The 21165-nt window shown below is 46.5% G+C and overlaps 1 protein-coding gene across 1 annotated transcript in view; it reads right to left on the reverse strand.

Moving 5' to 3' along the window:
• bmpr2b (bone morphogenetic protein receptor, type II b (serine/threonine kinase)) overlaps positions 1-19115 on the reverse strand; it is a 254725-nt gene extending 235610 nt beyond the window's left edge. Inside the window, exons 1-2 of the mRNA XM_085985397.1 lie at positions 18602-19115; positions 16221-16394 (exon numbers count right to left, since the gene is read on the reverse strand). Coding sequence (XP_085841523.1) covers positions 16221-16394; positions 18602-18614 — 187 coding nt within the window. The 5' untranslated portion in view covers positions 18615-19115. The remainder of the gene's footprint in view (positions 1-16220; positions 16395-18601) is intronic.
• Positions 19116-21165: the final 2050 nt, after the last annotated feature.

The following is a 21165-nucleotide window of genomic DNA, read 5'->3' on the forward strand; positions in this document are numbered from 1 at the left end:
TCTCCCCCACCCCTCCCCTCCTCTCCCCTCCCTCCCTTCCCCCCTCTCCCCTTCCTACCCCCTCCCCTTCCCCCCTCCCCTCCCCCTCCCCTCCCCCCCAGTCGCGCTCTCTCTCCCCCTTCCCCCCTCCTTCCCCCCCTCCCCCCTTCCCCTTCCCCCCTCCTTCCCCCCTTCCCAGTCGCTCTCTCTCTTCCCCCCGTCGCTCTCTCTCTTCCCCCCCCAGTCGCTCTCTCTCTTCCCCCCCAGTCGCTCTCTCTTCCCCCCCAGTCGCTCTCTCTCTCCCCTCCAGTCGCTCTCTCTTCTCCCCCAGTCGCTCTCTCTCTTCACCCCCAGTCGCTCTCTCTCTTCCCCCCCAGTCGCTCTCTCTCTTCCCCCCCAGTCGCTCTCTCTCTTCCCCCCCAGTCGCTCTCTCTCTTCCCCCCCAGTCGCTCTCTCTCTTCCCCCCCAGTCGCTCTCTCTCTCCCCCCCAGTCGCTCTCTCTTCTCCCCCAGTCGCTCTCTCTCTTCCCCCCCAGTCGCTCTCTCTCTTCACCCCCAGTCGCTCTCTCTCTCTTCCCCCCCAGTCACTCTCTCTCTTCCCCCCCAGTCGCTCTCTCTCTTCCAACAACAACATGCCCTCGAAAAAGCCTCGGCACTGCCGGGCACTCGAGCTAGTAGATAATAGTTAGAATGCAAAACTTACTTGGAGTAAAAGAGCAAAAACCTGTGCTCCAATGTGTTTTGTAATCAGTTAGAACTGCAGTCAAACAATGTTATTGATGTACGGTAAGCAATTGTGCACATTACCCATGCTCAGACTGTGGCATCTCACTGAAGCTAGCAGAGTGATAGCTGCAGGAGCATTATGTTCCTCGCAGGCTCGGTTTGTGGGACAATGATACTGAATAGGATCTACTTAATCTGGTATCAAATCTGCACACGAACGATCATGAAAAGCCATGTTTGCAATAGGCATTATAAAAATAATTGACCTGAGAAAGGTATTGTGAACAGTTTGATTGATCTTCCTTCTTCTTTCTTTTACTGGTAGTCTCTCCTGAACAGTCATTCAGGATTGGTTGTCTTCATAAGTCCATACCAAATACAACTCGCCAAGGCTTCTTCAACAGCACCTCCCAAAACCACAACCTCCACCACCTAGAAGGACAAGGGTAGCAGGTGCATGGGAACACCACCACCTACAAGTTCCCCTCCAAGTCACACTCCATCCCGACTTGGACATTTATCGGTGTTCCTTCATTGTCCCTGTGTCAAAATTCTGGAACTCCCTACCTAACAGCACTGTGGGAGTACCTTCACCACACGGACTGCAGCGGTTCAAGAAGGTGGCTCACCACCATCTTCTCAAGAGTAACTAGGGATGAGCAATAATGCTGGCCTCATCAGCGATGCCCATATGAGGAGAATGAATAAAGAAAAGCATACACATATATGTAAAAACAGACACACGTCCATACACACATGTGGAATTCTGACCCCATGGGTTCAACTGAGTCTATTGTTACAGCAGTCTTAAAGATTCACTTACACAGGGAGGATTTTGGCTGTGGACTACCTATTGTGAAATTATGATCAATGTTTTTGTACTTAAGTTTGTGATTGTATTACAAATAGCATTGAGGAGATCTTCCCACATGGAGTTTACAATGTAGATAGATGAAGCCCTGCTCCATTACTGTCTCACACACACAAAGCACAGAATCCTCCTTAGTACAGTATCTGCAGATCCTCAGACAGCTCAATTGATAAATGCAGCATGTAACTGAACCACACAAACTAGAAGGTTCAGGTTGTAATCCCTGGTCTGTGTTGAGTTAGCTTGTCTCAGCCAGGGTGTCAGTTTTGGGCACCGCAATTGGCCTCAGCCACCCTCCCAAGGTTAAGGAGGGTCCACACTTCTGGTTGCTATCCAGTGACTCCTGTTTAAAGTGCCGATGTGTGGAGGTCAATTAGGACAGGATCGGGCTTAGCGGCGATGCCCCATGTGGTTGAACAGCCATTCAACACTCAATGACCATGCCCACACAGAAAGACGGTTACTTGGATGAGATACATGCGGAGTATGGAATCATAGTCCAGCAGCAATCAGCACCTTCATAGAATGATACAGCACAGGAGGTGGTAATTCGGTCCATCGTGAATGTGCCAGCACCTTCAGGAGAGTTGGGGAGATTATGTGGGGGGGGGGGGGGGCAAAAAGGTCAGTTAATCATTTCTTTATTGTGGTATAACTACACTGTATGAATAGAAGGAAAAGGTATAAATCCACTCCATAATACTATAGACCCATTTATCACACCAGCAAAAGCATTCCTGCATTGCTGTCTGCACCAGAGCACATTTCAAAAACAGTTGTCTTATCTGATCTTGCTACATGGTAGAACTGGTGGAGGCAGATGTTCGTTGTCATAAAAGAAGCGTAGCATAACAGCATCGTTACATTTTTGGGTCTTTTTAAACCTTATGTTGGTTCTTGCATCTCAGATCACTCTCCTGGGCGAATCCCAACTCTCCATGCCTTTGAGAGTGTCTATTTTTGCCTTGTGATTGTGCTTTCTATAACACATCCGGGAAATGAACAGCATACCCCGTTTGGTAATTGCTTTGTGGTACAGGTAATGGATTATTTTATGCCTCTATAAAATCCCACTCACAATACCTCATTTAAGGTTTAAAATATGAATCAATTTTATTCCACAAATAGTAACAACTTGCATTAATATAGTACTTTTAATATATAAAACGTCCTAAGGCACTGCACTGAAGCGTAATCAGACAGAAATACACGCTGAGCCAAAGAAGGAGATATTAGTGGCAAGTAACATTCGCGCCACACAAGTGCGAGGCAATCAACATCTCCAACGAGCGAGAGTCTAACCATCTCCCCTTGACATTCAACGGCATTACCATCGCCGAATTCCCCACCATCAACATCCTGGGGTCACTGCGCCCAGAAACTTAACTGGACCAGGCACATAAATACTGTGGCTACAAAAGCAGGTCAGAGGCTAGGTATTCTATGGCAAGTGTCTCACCTCCTGACTCCCCAAAGCCTTTCCACCATCTACAAGGCACAAGTCAGGAGTGTGATGGAATACTCCACTTGCCTGGATGAGTGCAGCTCCAATAACACTCAAGCAGCTCGACAACATCCAGGACAAAGCAACCCGCTTGATTGGCACCTCATCCACCACCTTAAACATTCACTCCCTCCACCACCAGCGCACTGTGGCTGCAGTGTGTACCATCTACAAGATGTACTACAGCAACTCACCAAGGCTTCTTCCACAGCACCTCCCAAACCTGCAACCTCCACCACCTAGAAGGACAAGGGCAGCAGGTGCATGGAACTACACCACCTCCAGGTTCCCCTCCAAGTCACACACCATCCTGACTTGGAAATATATCGCCGTTCCTTCATAGTCATTCGGGAAAAATCCTGGAACTCCCTACCTAACAGCACTGTGGGAGTACCTTCACCACATGGACTGCATCGTTCAAGGCGGTGGCTCACCACCGCCTTCTCAAGGGCAATAGGGATGGGCAATAAATGCTGGCCTTATCAGCGATGCCCACATCCCATGAATGAATTTTAAAAAATTATAGGGGCGACCAATGGTGGGGCAAAGGAAAAGGGATACACAAACAACCAGAGTATGAGGAATGCAACCTTCCCCAACGTAGGGGTGAGGTTTAAGGTGAAGGGGGTTGCAGAGATAGGGAATGATAGGTGAGTAGATCTTGGTGCGGGATAGGGTACAGACAGTAGAGTTTTAGATGAGGTGAAGTTTATGGAGGATGGGAAGCCAATGCTGGAGATGCTTAGATTGGATTGGCAAGAGTGGAATCAAGCGGGAACAGTCTTACTGAGCTGGACAACGGAGGAGGATGGTGTGGTCAACCATATGAAAGACCGAAGAGAGGTCATGAAGGATGAGGGTGGATCGTGCACCACGATTTCAGTCACAGCAGATGACATTTGTGACTTTGATAAGGGCCCTTTCAGTGCTGTGGCAGGGACAGAAACCTTATTGGAGATATTCAAACATGGAGTTGTGGGAACAACATGTTCAAGGACTTTTGGAGAGGAGAGAGAGGTTGGAGATGAAGTGGCAGTTTGCAGGGAGCAGAGTGATGACGGTGGTTTTGAAAGGAAGGGGGCAATACTTGAGAAGAGGGAACCACTTACAATGTCAGTTAGAATGGGGGCCAGGAAGGGAAGTTGGATGGTCAGCAGTTTAGTGGGAATGGGGTCAAGGAAGCAGGAGGTGGGACTCATGGGTGAGATGAGTTCAGAAAGGGGATAGGAGAGAAACATTAGAAAAAGATGAGGGTTCAGAGCTAGGGAAGGGTCCAGCCTTGAGAGGGGTTTGGCTTGGTGGGCAAGGGGAAGCAGCAGCGGCAGCTCACTAGATGGTCTTAATCTAAGAGACAAAGAAGTCCATGAGCTCCTCGTACTTGTTGTTGGAGGTGAGGGTGGAGGGGGAAGGGCAGAGGGGTTTAAGGAAACGGTCGGTAGTGGAAAGAAGAATCTGGGGGTTATCGTTGCTCTACTGCATGATCCTGGAGTAGTGAGCAGTTTTGGCAGAGGAGAGCAAGGTCCGATAGTGCTTGATGTGGTCCAGCAAGATGTAGTGTTGAATGGCTAAACACGTTGACCATCAGATACTCTTATGTCTGCACTCCTTGGGCTTGAGGGAGCAAAGATGGGAGCCATGGGGAAAGTGACCAGGCTGGGAGAGAGCAAGAGTTTTACTGGGGGCATAGGCATCAAAGGTGGAGGTGAGGGAGTGGTTGAGCAGAGCAAGTGCGACAGAAGTATTATGGTGAATGCAGGACCAAAGACTAGACAGTTGGGAGTTTGAAAATGCAGTGGTAAGTGACTTGGGGGAGAGCTTATTCCAGTGGTAGACGCAGAAGGAAGGAGTAGGAAAAGGGTATAGGGATGTGGGTGGTGAGGGATACATGGAAGTGGTCAGAGATGCCTTGTCTGCAATCTGGACCATGGGAGTAGTGAAGCAACGTGAGATGGCAAGATTGAGGAGGTGGCTGTGAATATCGGTAGGGGAGTTTATATGGAAGAAAAGGTTAAGGGAGGACCGGAGGGCAGTGAAATCAGAGGAGAGAGGGGGCAAGGTGAGTCGAGATAAACAAGAAAATAATCTAATAACTATGTAATATTAGTTATGTATTTAGAGCAGAATGTCTTTCTCTCTTTGAGCAGACAAAATAATAAAAGATCGCAACTCTAAAAACTAAATTAAGATTTTGTGGATAACTTTTATATACACACAATATTTCTCTTTTCTTTCAGGAATTAGCAAATTCTGGGTTATTTTCGAACTGTCTCCTGGCTGCTTTTGAGATATTTAAATTGCCTCTCCTCATGATATTCGCCAACTGCTCATTGTAAACAAACAGCTCATTTTGCTTTTATAACCCAGAAAACATTTAGCGGAACTTCCTTAATTTTGAAAACCTGACCTCTTAAAATTTAAAAAGGAACTATCAAATAAAATTGAATCAGTCATGAAAAATTTGTAGAGCTATGGGGAAAGAGCGAGGGACTAGGACTAATTGGATAATGCTTTCAAAGAGCCAGCACAGGCACGATAGTCCCTTCTGTGCTGTATCATTCTATGAAGTATATACTGTATTTGAAAATGATGCATTTGACTTCTTCTCCAGCTGGTTACCAGGGAGACCACTGTTGTGTATTTTGAATGTTGTATTTGAATTGTCCCACATAGCTTACCATAGTTGTGATGTGCAATGCTCTATGGGAAATAGAGTGCAGGGAGTTGAGAAGATTGTCTGGAAAGCATGGCTGTTCACTGAACTCTGTCTCCTGCGTACTCTTTTAATTGTTATACAAGCAAGGATATTAAACTCTTGAGATTTAACAAAAGTGGCGACGAGGACGTCTGAACTTACGTGGCTCTGCTGTGCGGAAGATAGTCGGGTTTTACGTGTTTAAAACTGTTATTTTTGCCGTGGACAGTTAATTAAAGTGAGGTTGGCTCGAGGATAAAGGAACTTGAAATGGCGGGAAGACGAGACGGCATATAAGGTACTAACGACTTGAGGAAGTGGAGGAAAAACAGTGAGTGAATCGGGAAGGACATTTATTCAACTGTGAAACGATCTGTGAATTGAGGCACTAAATAACTGATAGTGATTTTAGTTGAGTTCAACATTGGAAGGATCCTTAGTGAATGATAATTAGGAGCCTAAGAGAAGGAAAATGGCTGGAATTATTGGTAACATTGGACCGTTTGATGAGAATGTCGAACAATGGAGCTCATACACAGAACGATTTGAATACTTCACATAAGCAAATGACATTGGAGGGAACAAAGTATTACCTACATTGTTAAGTGTGATGGGACCAAAGACTTTCAATCTTTTGTATACTTTAGTGCATCCAGATAAACCAGGGACTAAACAATATAGCGAAATTGTGGAGATACTAAAAGGGCATTTTTCACCCAAACCCCTAGTCATAGCTGAGAGGTTTAGGTTCCACAGGCGTAACCAGGAAGAAGGAGAAACAGTGACCATGTTTGTAGCTGCACTAAAAAGACTATCAGAGCACTGTGAGTTTAATGACGTGCTAAATGATACTATAAGAGACAGGCTAGTGTGTGGTATGAGAACTGAAGCCATACAGAAGAGACTATTAACGGAGAGTAATCTGACTCTACAAAAGGCCATTGAAATCAGTATTTCCATGGAATTGGCAGCTAAGGAAGCTCAACAGTTGGGTGCAACAGAAAAAGTGCACAAAGTAAGAACAGAGAGCCAAGGGCCATGCTTCCGTTGTGGCAAAATGGGGCATCTTGTGTCTGCATGCTGGTGTGTGGTGTGTGGACATGGATTGCCACAGCTGTGGTAACAAGGGACATATTCAGCGCGCATGCAGAAATCAAAAGGACACAGAGAAAACGTCAAAGACAGAAGGAAGAAAAAAATCATTCACACAAAAGACAAAGAAACATGTCCGCTCTGTAGAACAGGACAAAACAGAGGCAAGTGACACTTCAGAGGAGGAACTATCACTGAACGTGCTGACTGTAGTTGGGGATTCGCATGGCTACTGGGTCTCACCCTTGCTAGAGGGGCAGCCTGTGTGAATGCAGATCGATACCGGGGCAGCGGTATCTCTTATGTCAGAGACAGTCTACAAAAAGACATTAAAGCACCTTCCACTTCAGCCAGCTAACATAGCGTTAAAGACATATACCGGTGAAAGAGTAACCGTGAGAGGTATCACTGAGGTCACAGTTCAGTTGAATGGACAAACTAGGAAGTTACCACTCTACGTAGTTAAAGGAGACTACCCCTCCCTGCTGGGACGTTCGTGGATGGAGAGAATAAAATTAGACTGGTCATCAGTCTACATGTCACACAATGATCCAGGCTTACCCGCCATCTTAAAGAAACATGCAGAAGTCTTTAATGGAGAACTGGGTAGCATGAAAGATATTACTGTGAAGCTTCGTATTAAGCAGGATAGCAAACCCAAGTTTATGAAGGCACGACCCGTACCTTATGCCATCAGACCAAAAGTCGAGGCTGACTTAGAAGCCCTAGTTGAAAGCGGAGTACTAGAACCAGTCAGCGTGAGTGAATGGGCAACGCCCATCGTACCAGTGCTCAAGAAAGGGGGTGGAGTTAGGATATGTGGAGATTTTAAAGTAACTGTTAACCCTGTATTGTCAGTGGAGCAATATCCGCTTCCCCATATTGATGATTTGTTTGCGGGACTTGCTGGGGGCCAGAAGTTTAGCACAATCGACCTCTGTCAAGCCTACCTGCAAATGCATGTGGATGAACAGTCACGAGAAATGCTGACTATTGTGACGCACAAGGGCCTATTTAGGTATCGTCGACTTCCTTTCGGAATTACATCAGCTCCAGCGCTTTTCCAACGTGCTATGGACCAGATCCTTAGTGGATTGCCTGGAGTCCAGTGCTACTTAGATGATATCTTAGTTACTGGGTGTGATGACCAAGACCATCTGCGTAACTTGGACACAACGCTACAGAGACTGAGGGATTGCGGACTCAGAGTTCGCAGGGATAAATGCAATTTTTTTCAGGCATCAGTTGAGTACCTCGGTCATGTGATCGATGCCACAGGCCTTCACAAGGCACCGTCCAAGACCAAGGCAATCGTGGATGCCCCAGCACCTGAAAATATCAGCCAGCTGCGTTCTTTTCTAGGGTTACTGAACTACTATGGACGGTTCATACCGAACCTAGCCTCGATGCTGAGGCCGCTGCATTGGTTGCTATGTAAAGACAAGAAGTGGGAATGGACTAACAAGTGCCAGGAGGCGTTCATGACTGCAAAGGACACGCTCCTGAAGTCAGAGGCTTTGACGCATTTTAACCCTTCATTACCAATACAGTTAGCTTGCGATGCATCGTCATATGGTGTGGGAGCGGTCGTTTTTCATATCATGCCAAACGGAGAAGAGAAGCCGATAGCATTCGCATCTAGGACTTTGAACAGAGCTGAAACTAACTATGCCCAAATAGAACGAGAAGCACTGAGCATCGTTTTTGGTGTTCACAAGTTTCACCAATATTTGTACGGGAGACAGTTCACCCTACTAACAGATCACCGCCCTCTCACGACCATCTTCGGGCCACATACAGGGATTCCGTCACTTGCTGCGAGCAGAATGCAAAGGTGGGCGCTGCTGTTGTCTGCACACACATTTGACATTAGGTATCGTAAGTCTGACCTGTACGGCAACGCCGACGGTCTTTCCAGGTTGCCGCTGCCTGTCACCAAGCCTATGACGCGTAGCATGGACATCTGCTATTTTAGGCAGGTGGAGAATGCGCCTGTTACTTCGACACAGGTCCGACAAAACACCAGAAATGACCCAGTGTTGTCTGCAGTGCTGGACATTATCGTCAGGGGCAAGCTTGACAGCGATGACCCAAACCTGAAACCATGTCTCTTAAGGAGAAAAGAACTGTCAGTGCAGTCTGGATGTTAGCTGTGGGGGAGGAGAGTGGTTATTCCACCATCGCTACGGAAACCAGTGTTACAGCAACTACACTCCGGACACTGCGGAATGGTTTGTATGAAAGAAATAGCGAGGAGCTACTTCTGGTGGCCGGGTATGGATGGACAGATTGAGGACAAAGCTAAAACCTGTTCCTCATGTCAGAGAGTTCGTAATGTGCCACAGCTTGCACCTCTTCACCCCTGGGACTTTCCGGAGGAAGCATGGCACCGCATTCAGTTAGACTTTGCAGGTCCATTCGAGGAGAGAATGTTCCTGGTGGCTGTTGACGCGCACAGTAAGTGGCCAGAGGTTGTTATAATGAGGTCCACCGCCGCTGAGAAGACCATCGAGAAGTTAGGTGAGCTGGTCGGCCGATTTGGATCTCCGATGCAACTTGTCTCAGACAACGGTCCACAGTGGGTGTCACAAGGAATGGCTACATTCCTGCAGGTGAATGGCGTACAACATATCAGGGCTGCACCGTACCACCCTGCGACCAATGGTCTAGCTGAGACGTTTGTTCAGACCATGAAACACTCTCTAAAGGCATCGCAAGGCCAGGGAACGCTTCATCAGCGCCTGAATAGTTTCCTGTTGAGTTACAGGAACACACCACATGCGACCACAAAAGCATCTGCTCAAAAGACAGCTACGAACCAACTTCGACCTGCTGAAACCGCCAAAGGTGAAAGACGTGGTATAGTATCAGCAGGACAAGCAGATCAAGCGACGTGAACAACGCTCCAAAGACAGAGTCTTCGGTCCAGGTGAACATGTGTTGGCACGGAACTACAGTGGTGGACCTAAGTGGGTTCCTGCTACTGTCATTGCACAGACTGGTCCAGTATCCTACACTGTACAGACACCCGAGGACATTGTCTGGAAGAGACACACCGATCAGCTTCTACGAAGTGCAGCAACACCCACTGAACCACCAACAGCAGTTTATCTGCCATTGGGTGACGCTGTGGGTCATCCGCCTTCTACACCGAGAGGCTCACCTTCTGAGGAAGCAGCCACTTCAGCCCCTATCTCATCAGCAAGGGAGACCTGTATACAGGCACCTCAGCCGCCTACACCTGTGTTGACGTCACCTGTGAGAGACAATGAACTGGAGAGCCAGGTTGACCGCCGGTATCCTACCAGAGAGGGGAGGAGATGTTGTGTATTTTGAATGTTGTATTTGAATTGTCCCACATAGCTTACCGTAGTTGTGATGTGCAATGCACTATGGGAAATAGAGTGCAGGGAGTTGAGAAGACTCTCTTGCAAGTGTTGACTGTTATGTCTCCTGTGTACTCTTTTAATTGTTATACAAGCAAGGTTATTAAACTCTTGAGATTTAACAACCACCAAAGTAAACTTTACACCATTGGGAGAGGCCTGTTGCAAACTCTGGCTCTAGCCAGCTATTAAACTCCCCTGCTCAAACAACTGAGTTTTAAAGAGACAGCCACTAAATCAAGACTTAAGACAAAAATACATCATCTTTGTCACAAGCACATCATCATATAAAGTAACACTGCTCAAAAGAAAAATTCTCAATGCCAGGAATCTGAAGTAAAAATCGAAAATGCTGAAAATACAGAGCAGGTCTGTTACCGTCTGTAAAGAGAAAACCTGTCTGGTTGAGACATTCCATCAAAACTCATCAGACCTGCGTATTTGCAGCATTGTCTGTTTTCAATGCAATGCGATCTCAAGGCTCAGATGACACCTGCGATGATCGTGAAATTATCAGAATCATCCAGTAGCATTACAACCTCAGTGAGAACATCTTCCTGGCTGCAGGCCTCAGCAAATCTCGGCAACTGTACCTTCGGGATGCTGTCAGCTGCAGGACATACAACGGAAGTTGGAGGTTGTAGCAAGGCTCTTACACAATTTATAAAAGCTGCTAAAGATTGCATTGCTAGGTGTATTTTTACCATTCAAGTAGAGACAATAAGAACATTTCACAAGCACATCATTACACCATACTCAAACTCTGGTGACAATACTGAGCTTTGTAACATGCTCCACCTTGATTCTTACTCTCCATGTGACCTCTCTTATTTCCCTTCATACTCCTGAAACACTAAGCCAGTTGCCTCATTCATGCACTTTTCAGAAGGTCACCGGATAACAATCAGAAACAAGAACCCTGGCTGATTTTCCCCTCCCTAACTCGGGCGTTGGTTAATTTTATTTTAATAAATTTTAACCATTAGCATACTGAACAGTTTTAAGCTATGGCTCGATCTGTATCGCGCACATGTCATTGCGGAATAACTTGTCCTCTAATGCACCCAACGCTACAGGAAAATACAGAACTACAATACAATAGAAAAATAGAGATATAGGTACTAAGTGGGACAGAGAGTTGGAGCACTGTCTTGGTTACCGTGGTGGATCTCCAATACTGGGATGCAAGTAGTGTCACTTTTGAAGGCATTTGCCAGAGATTTGGGAGCAGGTGTGAGCTCCAGACGCTAGGTGGTATGAGGCTTAAGAAACGTAGGGAGATGCAAAGAAATAACTGGACTCCTACTTAGTAGTGGGCATGGGTTCCCGTACAGAATAGGCTCCAGTGTAGCACTGATGTGACAGCTGCCACCTGTTATGCTGTATTATTGGCTACAGGCGCCTAAGACCCACCATAGCTCCCATGTGCTCAGCGAACCCCTAATGCAGCTGGGGCTACATCTGCAAAGAAGGTGCATGACATACAAAATGTCAGCTTTAGCTCAATGGTAGCACTCTCGCCTCTCAGTCAGAAGGTCGTGGGCTCAAGTCCCACTCCAGAGACTTGAGCACATAGAAACATAGAAGGTAGGAGCAGGAGTAGGCCATTCGGCCCCTCAAGCCTGCTCCGCCATTTAATGAGATTATGGCTGATCATCCAAATTCAGTATCCTGCTTTCTCCCCATATCCCTTGATCCCTTTAGCCTTAAGAAATATATCTAACTCCTTCTTGAATATATTTAATGAATTGGCCTCAACTGCCTTGTGTGGTAGAGAATTCCACAGGTTCACCACTCTCTGGGTGAAGAAATTCCTCCTCATCTCTGTCCTAAATGGCTTACCCCTTATCTTTAGACTGTGACCCCTGGTTCTGGACTCCCCCGCCATCGGGAACATCCTTCCTGCACCTAGTCTGTCTAGTCCTGTTAGAATTTTATAAGTTTCGATGAGATCCCCTCTCATTCTTCTAAACTCCAGCGAGTATAAGCCCAATCAACCCAATCTCTCCTCATACGTCATTCCTGCCATCCCAGGTATCAGTCTGGTGAATCTTCGCTGCACTCCCTCCATGGCAAGAACATCCTTCCTCAGATAAGGCGACCAAAACTGCACACAATACTGAAGGTGTGGTCTCACCAAGTCCCTGTACAACTGCAGCAAGACATCCTTGCTCCTGTACTCGAATCCTCTCGCTATGAAGGCCAACATACCATTTGCCTTCTTAACCGCCTGCTGCACCTGCATACTTACCTTCAGCGACTGGTGCACAAGGACATCCAGGTCTCGTGGCACTTCCCCTTCTCCCAATCTATTGCCGTTCAGATAATAATCTGCCTTCCTGTTTTTGCCACCAAAGTGGATAACCTCGCATTTATCCACATTATACTGCATCTGCCATGCATCTGCCCAATCACCCACCCACCCAGCTTTGTGTTGTCGGCAAACTTGGAGATATTACATCTAGTTCCCTCGTCTAGATCATTAATATTATCTAGGCTGACTGCTTTGAACACAGTGAATGAATGTTACCAGTCAATTTTTTGAATGTAGGATATTCATTATGTTGAAACCAAGACTAGATTTGCTTTCTATCAATTCCACGATTACTGACTGTGTTATGTACTGGTTTACAGTAAAGTCTGGTGGCCTCAATGTTGGGGAAGGCAAACATGCAAAAATGAGGAACTATCTATTGAAAATGGCATATTACAATAAGATTCAGGTTCAAGTATAATGACATAGCATCACACTGGCACAGAAAGGCATTGTGGATTGAGTACAGTACTGCTGCACTCATAGAGTCATAGAGTTATACAGCACAGAAAGAGGCCCTTCGGCCCATCGCGTCCACGCCGGCCATCAAGCCCTGTCTAATCTAATCCCATTTTCCAGCATTTGGTCCGTAGCCTTGTATGCTATGGCATTTCAAGTGCTCATCCAAATGCTTCTTGAATGTTGTGAGGGTTCCTGCCTCTACCACCCTTTCAGGCAGTGAGTTCCAGATTCCAACCACCCTCTGGGTGAAAAAGTATTTCCTCCAATCCCCTCTAAACCTCCTGCTCCTTACCTTGAATCTATGCCCCCTTGTTATTGACCCCTCTACTAAGGGGAAAAGTTCCTTTCTATCCACCCTATCTATGCCCCTCATAATTTTGTACACCTCAATCAGGTCCCCCCTCAGCCTTCTCTGCTCCAAGGAAAACAACCCCAGCCTGTCCAGTCTTTCTTCATAGCTGAAGCGCTCCAGCCCAGGTAACATCCTGGTAAATCTCCTCTGCACCCTCACCAAAGCAATCACATCCTTCCTATAGTGTGGCGACCAGAACTGCACACAGTACTTCAGCTGTGGCCTTACCAGCGTTTTGTACAGCTCCATCATAACCTCCCTGCTCTTATATTCTATGCCTCGGCTAATGAAGGCAAGTATCCCATATGCCTTTTTAACCACCTTATCCACCTGTTCTGCTGCCTTCAGGGATCTATGTACATGCACGCCAAGGTCCCTCTGATCCTCTGTCTTTCCTAGGGTCTTACCATTCATTGTGTATTTCCTTGCCTTGTTAGTCCGTCCAAAATGCATCACCTCACACTTTTCAGGGTTAAATTCCATTTGCCACTGTTCCGCCCATCTGACCAACCCATCTATATCGTCCTGTAGCCTGAGGCTTCCTGCCTCGCTATTTACCACCCCACCAATTTTTGTGTCATCTGCGAACTTACTGATCATACCTTTTATATTCACATCCAAATCATTAATGTAGACCACAAACAGCAAGGGACCCAGCACCGATCCCTGCGGTACCCCACTGGACACAGGCTTCCAGTCACAAAAACAACCTTCCACCATCACCCTCTGCCACTAAGCCAGTTTTGGATCCAATGTGCCAAGGCACCCTGGATCCCATGGGCTCTTACCTTCCTGACCAGTCTCCTATGCGGGACTTTATCAAAAGCCTTACTGAAGTCCATGTAAACCACATCCACTGCACTACCCTCATCCACGCATCTAGTCACCCCCTCGAAAAATTCAATCAAATTGGTCAGACATGATCTTCCCTTGACAAAGCCATGCTGGCTATCCCTAATTAATCCCTGCCTCTCCAAGTGGAGACCAATTCTGTCCCTCAGAATTTTTTCCAATAATTTCCCCACCACTGATGTTAGGCTCACTGGCCTGTAATTCCCTGGTTTATCACTACTACCCTTCTTGAATAATGGTACTACGTTAGCTGTTCTCCAGTCCTCTGGCACATCCCCTGTGGCCAGAGAGGTTCTGAAAATTTGTGTCAGAGATGTTAAACCAAAGTCTCAGGTGGACGTAAAAGATCCCATGGCACTATTCAAAGAAAAGCAGGGGTGTTCTACTGATGTCAATATTTATCCCTCAACCAAAATCACAAACAGATTATCTGGTAATTTATCTCACTGCTTTTTGTGGGATCTTGCTGTGCACACATTGGCTGCCGCAATTTCCTACATCACAACAGTGTCTCTATTTTTTTTTTAAAGTACTTCGTTGGCTGTGAAGGACTTTGGGACATCCTGAGGTTGTGAAAGACGCTATATAAATACAAGTTCTTTCTCTCTTTTCTTTATGATCTACCTTCTCTTTGAAGACATTGTCTGGGGGATGCACTATAAAACTTCTTCCCTTTCAGTAGGCTCTTTCCAAGCTGAGGAGGCCAGAGAAAGTAGCACCACAGACCATGGCACTTCACTGCAGGTTGCAACATGCATTCCAGCTGCCCCAAGCACCAGCACAGATACTAGTACTCAGGAGAACATAGATAGTGAGCTTGAGGTGATTAACAACTCACAAATCAAGAATAGCAAGTGGTGGTGGTAGGAGAGGAACAGGAAAGATGTGGCCCAGTTGAGAGCCCACGTGGGAGTTAACACAGCAGCAACAGGCATTTTGCACATCCTTTCATTTACATGCAGCCCACAGCATGTATGACACAACATGGGAGCATATTGGTTTGAGCCTGAATCTTCCTGCAGCACATTGGTAACAGTACACAGTCTTAACTTGACAGCAACTGATAACTGGCAAAACACTGCAAAGAAAACATACTGCTACACAACCATTACGTGACACGGGCTGTAATCCATCAAGTTAAAATGGCAGTCTGACTATTCTATAGCCCCTAACAGGTTCAGTGTGTGTGTATATAACAATAAATCGAATAAAGCATGTCAATGCTGTAATCCAGTATTGGATTCAAAGGATGCATCTCTGTCTCATGTATCAATTATTGTACATCTAACAAATGTGTTTAAACTGTCTCCATCACAATCTCTCTCCACAGATGCTGGCTGACCGGCTGAGTGTTTCCAGCATTTTCTGTTTTCAGCATCCACAGTATTTGACTTTTGTCCATCACAATCTTTCTCATCTCTCTAATCAGTGGTCTTCCAAACTTTTCTGTTGCTTCTCTTAATCCTAAACTTGAATACACCATCCCATGGGCTCTGCATCCTCACTGTGTACTCATTTTCAAACTCCTCCTTTCCCACAACTTGAAAACCAGAGAACTCCTTTCCTCGTTAGGTCTTCTACTCCTCCTATAACCTACGCATTTTTAAAACTCAAGGTTAGCATCACCTGACCACTACTCCCTGACTTAGCTGATCTCTTTAACTCTTGTCCTATACGATGGGCCATTGGTTTCTTGATTTAAACAAAAATTGCCCAAGTCTCTCAAATGCAAAGTAAGGATTCATCTCGCTGTCCATATTCTCAGACCCCACAGCCTCCCCACCCACCCAAGCCAACAGGTATAAAAAGGGAAAACACTTTTCCGTGCCTCTGTACTTGCTTAAAAACTGTTACATCTCCAATTTCGTCTAGTTCAGACGAAAGATCAACGACCTGAAATGTTAATTCTGTTTCTCTCTCCATAGATGCTGCCTGACCTGCTGAGTATTTCCAGCATTCTGTTTTTATTATAGGTAGAAAAAGGCACTTACTGCGTGGTACTGATTCCGTCGGGTCGGGCAGTGGGACGAAGTTCTCGGTGAAGTTGACATTGCACATGTCAGTACTGCAGCAGCAGAAGCGGAACGTCCCGTTCTGTCTGTGGTTTGTTACCACGCACTCCGGGGAGTAGCACTCCTCCTTGTCTCCGACATGAGCCCAGCAGCCTTGAATGAAGAAACAGAAAGAGGAATGTAGGCCTGAGACACTGCTGGAGCCGTTTGATCGGCATGTTAAGAAACTTGAGTCCCATTTATAATGGGCTACTCATTTGACTCAATTAAGAATCAAAGGTCAACCTTATTAAAGAGTGAGCTATTTCGATGCTCAGTAACCATGTCGTATTATCACTTGGATTTCTATGTGAAATCTTAATACTATGTAAGAAAACACTCAGCAGTATAATTACAGATTCTGGCCTTCCAGACTAGAGTTGCATCTAAAGACAGTATTTTCAGCTGTATAACAGTGAGTGCTGCCAGGCTATTTCACTGTGGAGCAGATCACCGCTGAGTCTGATCCTGTCCTCTTCTGATGTTCACACTTGTGAGCTTTCCAGGAGTCGCTGGACAGAGATGTGGAGTGGGAACCCCGGCTGATTTTCCAGGATTGCTCAGGCCAACTGTAGCATCCACCCGCTGCCCTGGCTGAAATCAGCTGGCTCAGCACAGACCAAGGACTGAAGCTGGGAGCTTTGAGCTGTATGTCTTAGTACCACCCTGCCTTTCACTATAAATTGTGGAACATTTAAATTTAAATATATATCGCAGTGTAATGCACAGAATTGGTGTCGCAATGTGGTATGAAGTGGATGCTCCACTATGATTTTGTGAGTGGAGGTTAGATTCCTCCCCACACCTCACAGTCAGGAAGTGAAAGGAGTAGGCGGCCCAGCTACACCAACCCTATGGATGTCAGGAGCGGGTGGCAGGACAACTTTGTCCTTTGTTTTTTCAATACTTTTTAAGATGTTCTCTGCCCTTTTCTTTTCTAAAGTCTCCCCATGCCAGCTTACTCTCTTTGGTTTTGAAGTCAATGGGACTTCTTTCCAATCCCCTAACAATAGGACTGTGAGGTGCAGTGGGTTAGACACTGGCCTTTCACCTCTGGGACCTGAATCAAATCCAGCCCAAACTGAGCGGATGAAAATCTCCTCTGTCTGATGAATGCAATAGTCCTATGTGAAATGAGTTTGGCAGTCACAACCCAGTTGCTAGAGGACCAACTGCCTTACTTTGGCAACAGTCGGCAATCTCTCGTGGAGGTCACAGGATGCCAAGCTGCTTCTGTTGTCTTAGGGTTGAGGCACATTGAGGGATCTTTATTCTACGGCTAACCATGCTCTACTTGGACGTGCTTGATGCTGACATTAGGTAAAATAAGGCCATCGCAGTAGCTCTTACATTGTGCCCTGGGCCCTCCCATTCAGAGAGCCTGTGGCAACATCACACAGCGATAGAGCGTAGTGTCACCACACTGCTGACCTATGTATGCAGGATAGAGCTGCAATGCCACTGCACTGCAGCTTGTTCTGCGCACGAGTACAACTCAGTTCTTTCAGGGCATTCACTAGGATTTTGGATGAGCATGTAAGTGTGGATGAGCATGTAAGTGTGTGATGCACTCACTTTGTTTCCTTAATCTGCCTCTCCACGAAGTCTGCAGGTCGGGAGGAGAATAGGTCCCATACTAATGCAGAGGTGCTGCTCAGTAAGAGTTCATATACCTCAGTGAGAGACAGATTTAAACTGTACTGATTAAAGAGCATTTTCACATATGCGAAGCAGCATGGGTAGACTGCACCTCCAGTAGCACAAAATCCAAGCTGGGGAGCTAGTGGGAGAGACGGACTGTTAAAATGCACTGGGCCTCGATTGTTCCTGACGCACCTGTCGGTACCAGCTCTCTGCGGCGGTGGGGGTGACGTCACCGGGCCGGAGGCGGGAAATGACACCACACAGTTGAAAACTGAAGGGGTGGTGGAGCGGTGTCAGAGTTTATTCACCCGGCACAGAGACAGACTGCAGCGCCAACACACATGCACGAACTGGTGATACAATGAGCTGCCCTCCCGAGTCACCAGCAACAGCGTCGGGAGAGGAACCACTGATTTCAGGAGACTCCAGCCGAATCCGGGAGAATTGGGAACCCTAATTGTGCAATGTTGACTATGGCGTGTTAGGCTTGATACACTGCATGAACCGAATGAAAATTACAGTCTTTTACACAATGCTACTGACAGCACTAAGGAAGAGGGTAGCCAATGACTAAGTTAGATGAGGTACATAACTCCGTCCTACTCTGTGTGCAACTTTCACACGAGATATTGTTCACTGAATAAAAGAAAGTGTCCAGATCCTGGAGAGCTGCTCACCTTGTTTCATCATGCGGACCCCTCCATCCCTCAGCTTCTCCCACAGTCCGTAGCATTGACTTCCCTTCTCACACAAGACGGTGCCATTGTCCCGGTTGATGCGTTCCTCGCTGATGCCATGCTCCTCAGAGCGGGGATACGAGTCTCTGAAGGCACAAAGCCTCTCGCCACTCTGGGCAGCTAGAATCGTAAATAAAAATGAGGACAATGTTACAAGCTAAGGTAATTACTGAGGCAAACAATCTAAGCAAGACTGCAAAAACTTCACACAAGGGCATCTGAGTTACTAAATTCCAGGCAATGGGGTTCAAAATAACCAGGAACAGCCAATTCCCCTCTGTTCACAGTACGTACTACGTGCATGTCACATTGATGGGTAGATAATTTTAAGAACAAATTTCACTGTGATTTGTTCACCTTGCCTTCTCATTTTGCTGTACATGAAGAATTGCTGGAAAATAAGTCATTTTCACTGCATGCCACTTTTGTATTTGCATGTTTTAATATTCTCACCTATATTGTTTTAATGTAAAAAAAAAACTTTCATTTACATAGCACCTAATCAGATCTTTCTGGAAGTCCCAAAGCGCTTCACATACAATGAATTCATTAGAAATGCAGTTAATGTGGCTTGGTAGGCGCATGTGGCAGCCATTTTTCACAGTCATGTCCCACAAACAGCAACAAGGTGAATGATCAGTTTGTGGCGGTACCACTGGTTGTCCCTTACATTGAGATACATAATTCCCTTTAACTTATCTTACTGTATGTTTAACTTACCTTTTGGGGCCGTTGCCCTTTTAACTTACCTGTTGGGGCCATTGCCCCTTTAAGACGCGCCCTAGCGCGCTGACGTCACGTCACGTACGACGTGATGTGCATGCGCCGGCACAGCCCGGCCCAGCGGCTTCGGCCTCAACGGCCAGCCGACGGGAGCGACGCGATCTTCCGCTCCCGCAGCAAGCTCCGGCACAGCCCGGCCTCGCGACCTCGGCCTCAACGGCCAGCGACGCAACAACGCGCATCACGTGACGCCCTAAGCGCGGGAAACGCGAACAACGTGATGACGTCACAACACAAACGCGATGACGTCATCACGCTCCCCACAGGACTGCGAACTCAGTCCTCGTGGAGTCCCCACTGGGACAAGACCTACACCAGGGTGCTCCTACAGTCAGTCATCTTACCTGCTATCTTACCTGCTGTAATTAGCCTGTTCCTGTAAATAAACAACTTATTTATAGTTCGTCGAAGTCAAACTCTCTTATTTAGTGGCGATCTACACGAACCGCTACAAGTTCATCTATTTTGGACCGCATTGCTCGAGGGAAAATGTTGACCAGGGGACTGGAAGAACTCCCTGCTCTTCTTTGAACAGTGTCATGGGATCTCTTACATCCACCTGAATCACCAAGATCGGTCTCAATTTAACATCAGTACTGCATTGGACTGACCGCCTCAAGATTAAAACTGCTGAAGTCCTGGAGTGGGGCTTGAACACCACCTTCTGACTCAGGGGTGTTGTGGCAGAGCCACCAAAGGACTCAGATCGCTTGTATGTAATTCCTTTAACAACATGTTAGCTACAGCCTGAGTCTGTATCTTTATTTATGCTGTTTAACTGTACAGAGCGTGATTACTTTAACAGCGCGGCTAAAACGTGATGATATCACGCCGTTCATCACGTGATCCCCCACTGGCGGGAAAAACGTGATGACGTCATGACGTCAGCCACGGGACCGCCCTTGCAGTCCTTGTGGAGCCTCCGAAGGGAGCAGACCTACATTCGATGTTATCCTGCAGTTTCTTGTTAAAACCTGTTTGTTTCATTAAAGTTCGTTTTGTTTGATCGCCTGAATAGAACTCAGTCATTTAGTTAGGAACCCACGGTCCTACAGCGTGATAATTCTAAATCAACTAGCCCAAGCTGACATTGTAATAAGATACAAGGGAATCGCATTCCTACAGGCTTCCTAATTTTCTTTATGAATTTTCTGCTCATGAAGGTGAGCGATGCTGAGAATGCCACATTTGTACACTGCTCTTGCCTTACACCACCAACTCTCATTCCATCTCAGTGGTACAATTATTTTAAACATTTCTGTGTGAAATTTGTGCTCATCAGAATGAGCAATTATATAAACCTGAAATGGTAACCCTACCTTCCACTGCCCACCACAGATGATGCCTGATTGCTAAGTGTTTCCAGCATTTTCTGGTTTTATATTTGAGCAATGCTGGTGCTGGGAATGGAAAACTTATCCATTTCAGACAACCAGGGTCAGCATCTACACTGTCTCATCAAACACTCCCAGGGCAGCTACAGCATGGGTTAGATACAAAGTAAAGCTCCCTCTACACTGTCTCATCAAACACTCCCAGGGCAGGTACAGCATGGGTTAGATACAGAGTAAAGCTCCCTCTACACTGTCCCATCAAACACTCCCAGGGCAGGTACAGCACGGGTTAGATTCAGAGTAAAGCTCCCTCTACACTGGCCCATCAAACACTCCCAGGGCAGGTACAGCACGGGTTAGATAGAGAGTTAAGCTCCCTCCACACTG

Source organism: Somniosus microcephalus, chromosome 4 (genome assembly GCF_052327205.1).
Source record: "Somniosus microcephalus isolate GS21.2 chromosome 4, FLI_Smic_1.0, whole genome shotgun sequence".
Lineage (NCBI taxonomy): Eukaryota > Metazoa > Chordata > Chondrichthyes > Squaliformes > Somniosidae > Somniosus > Somniosus microcephalus.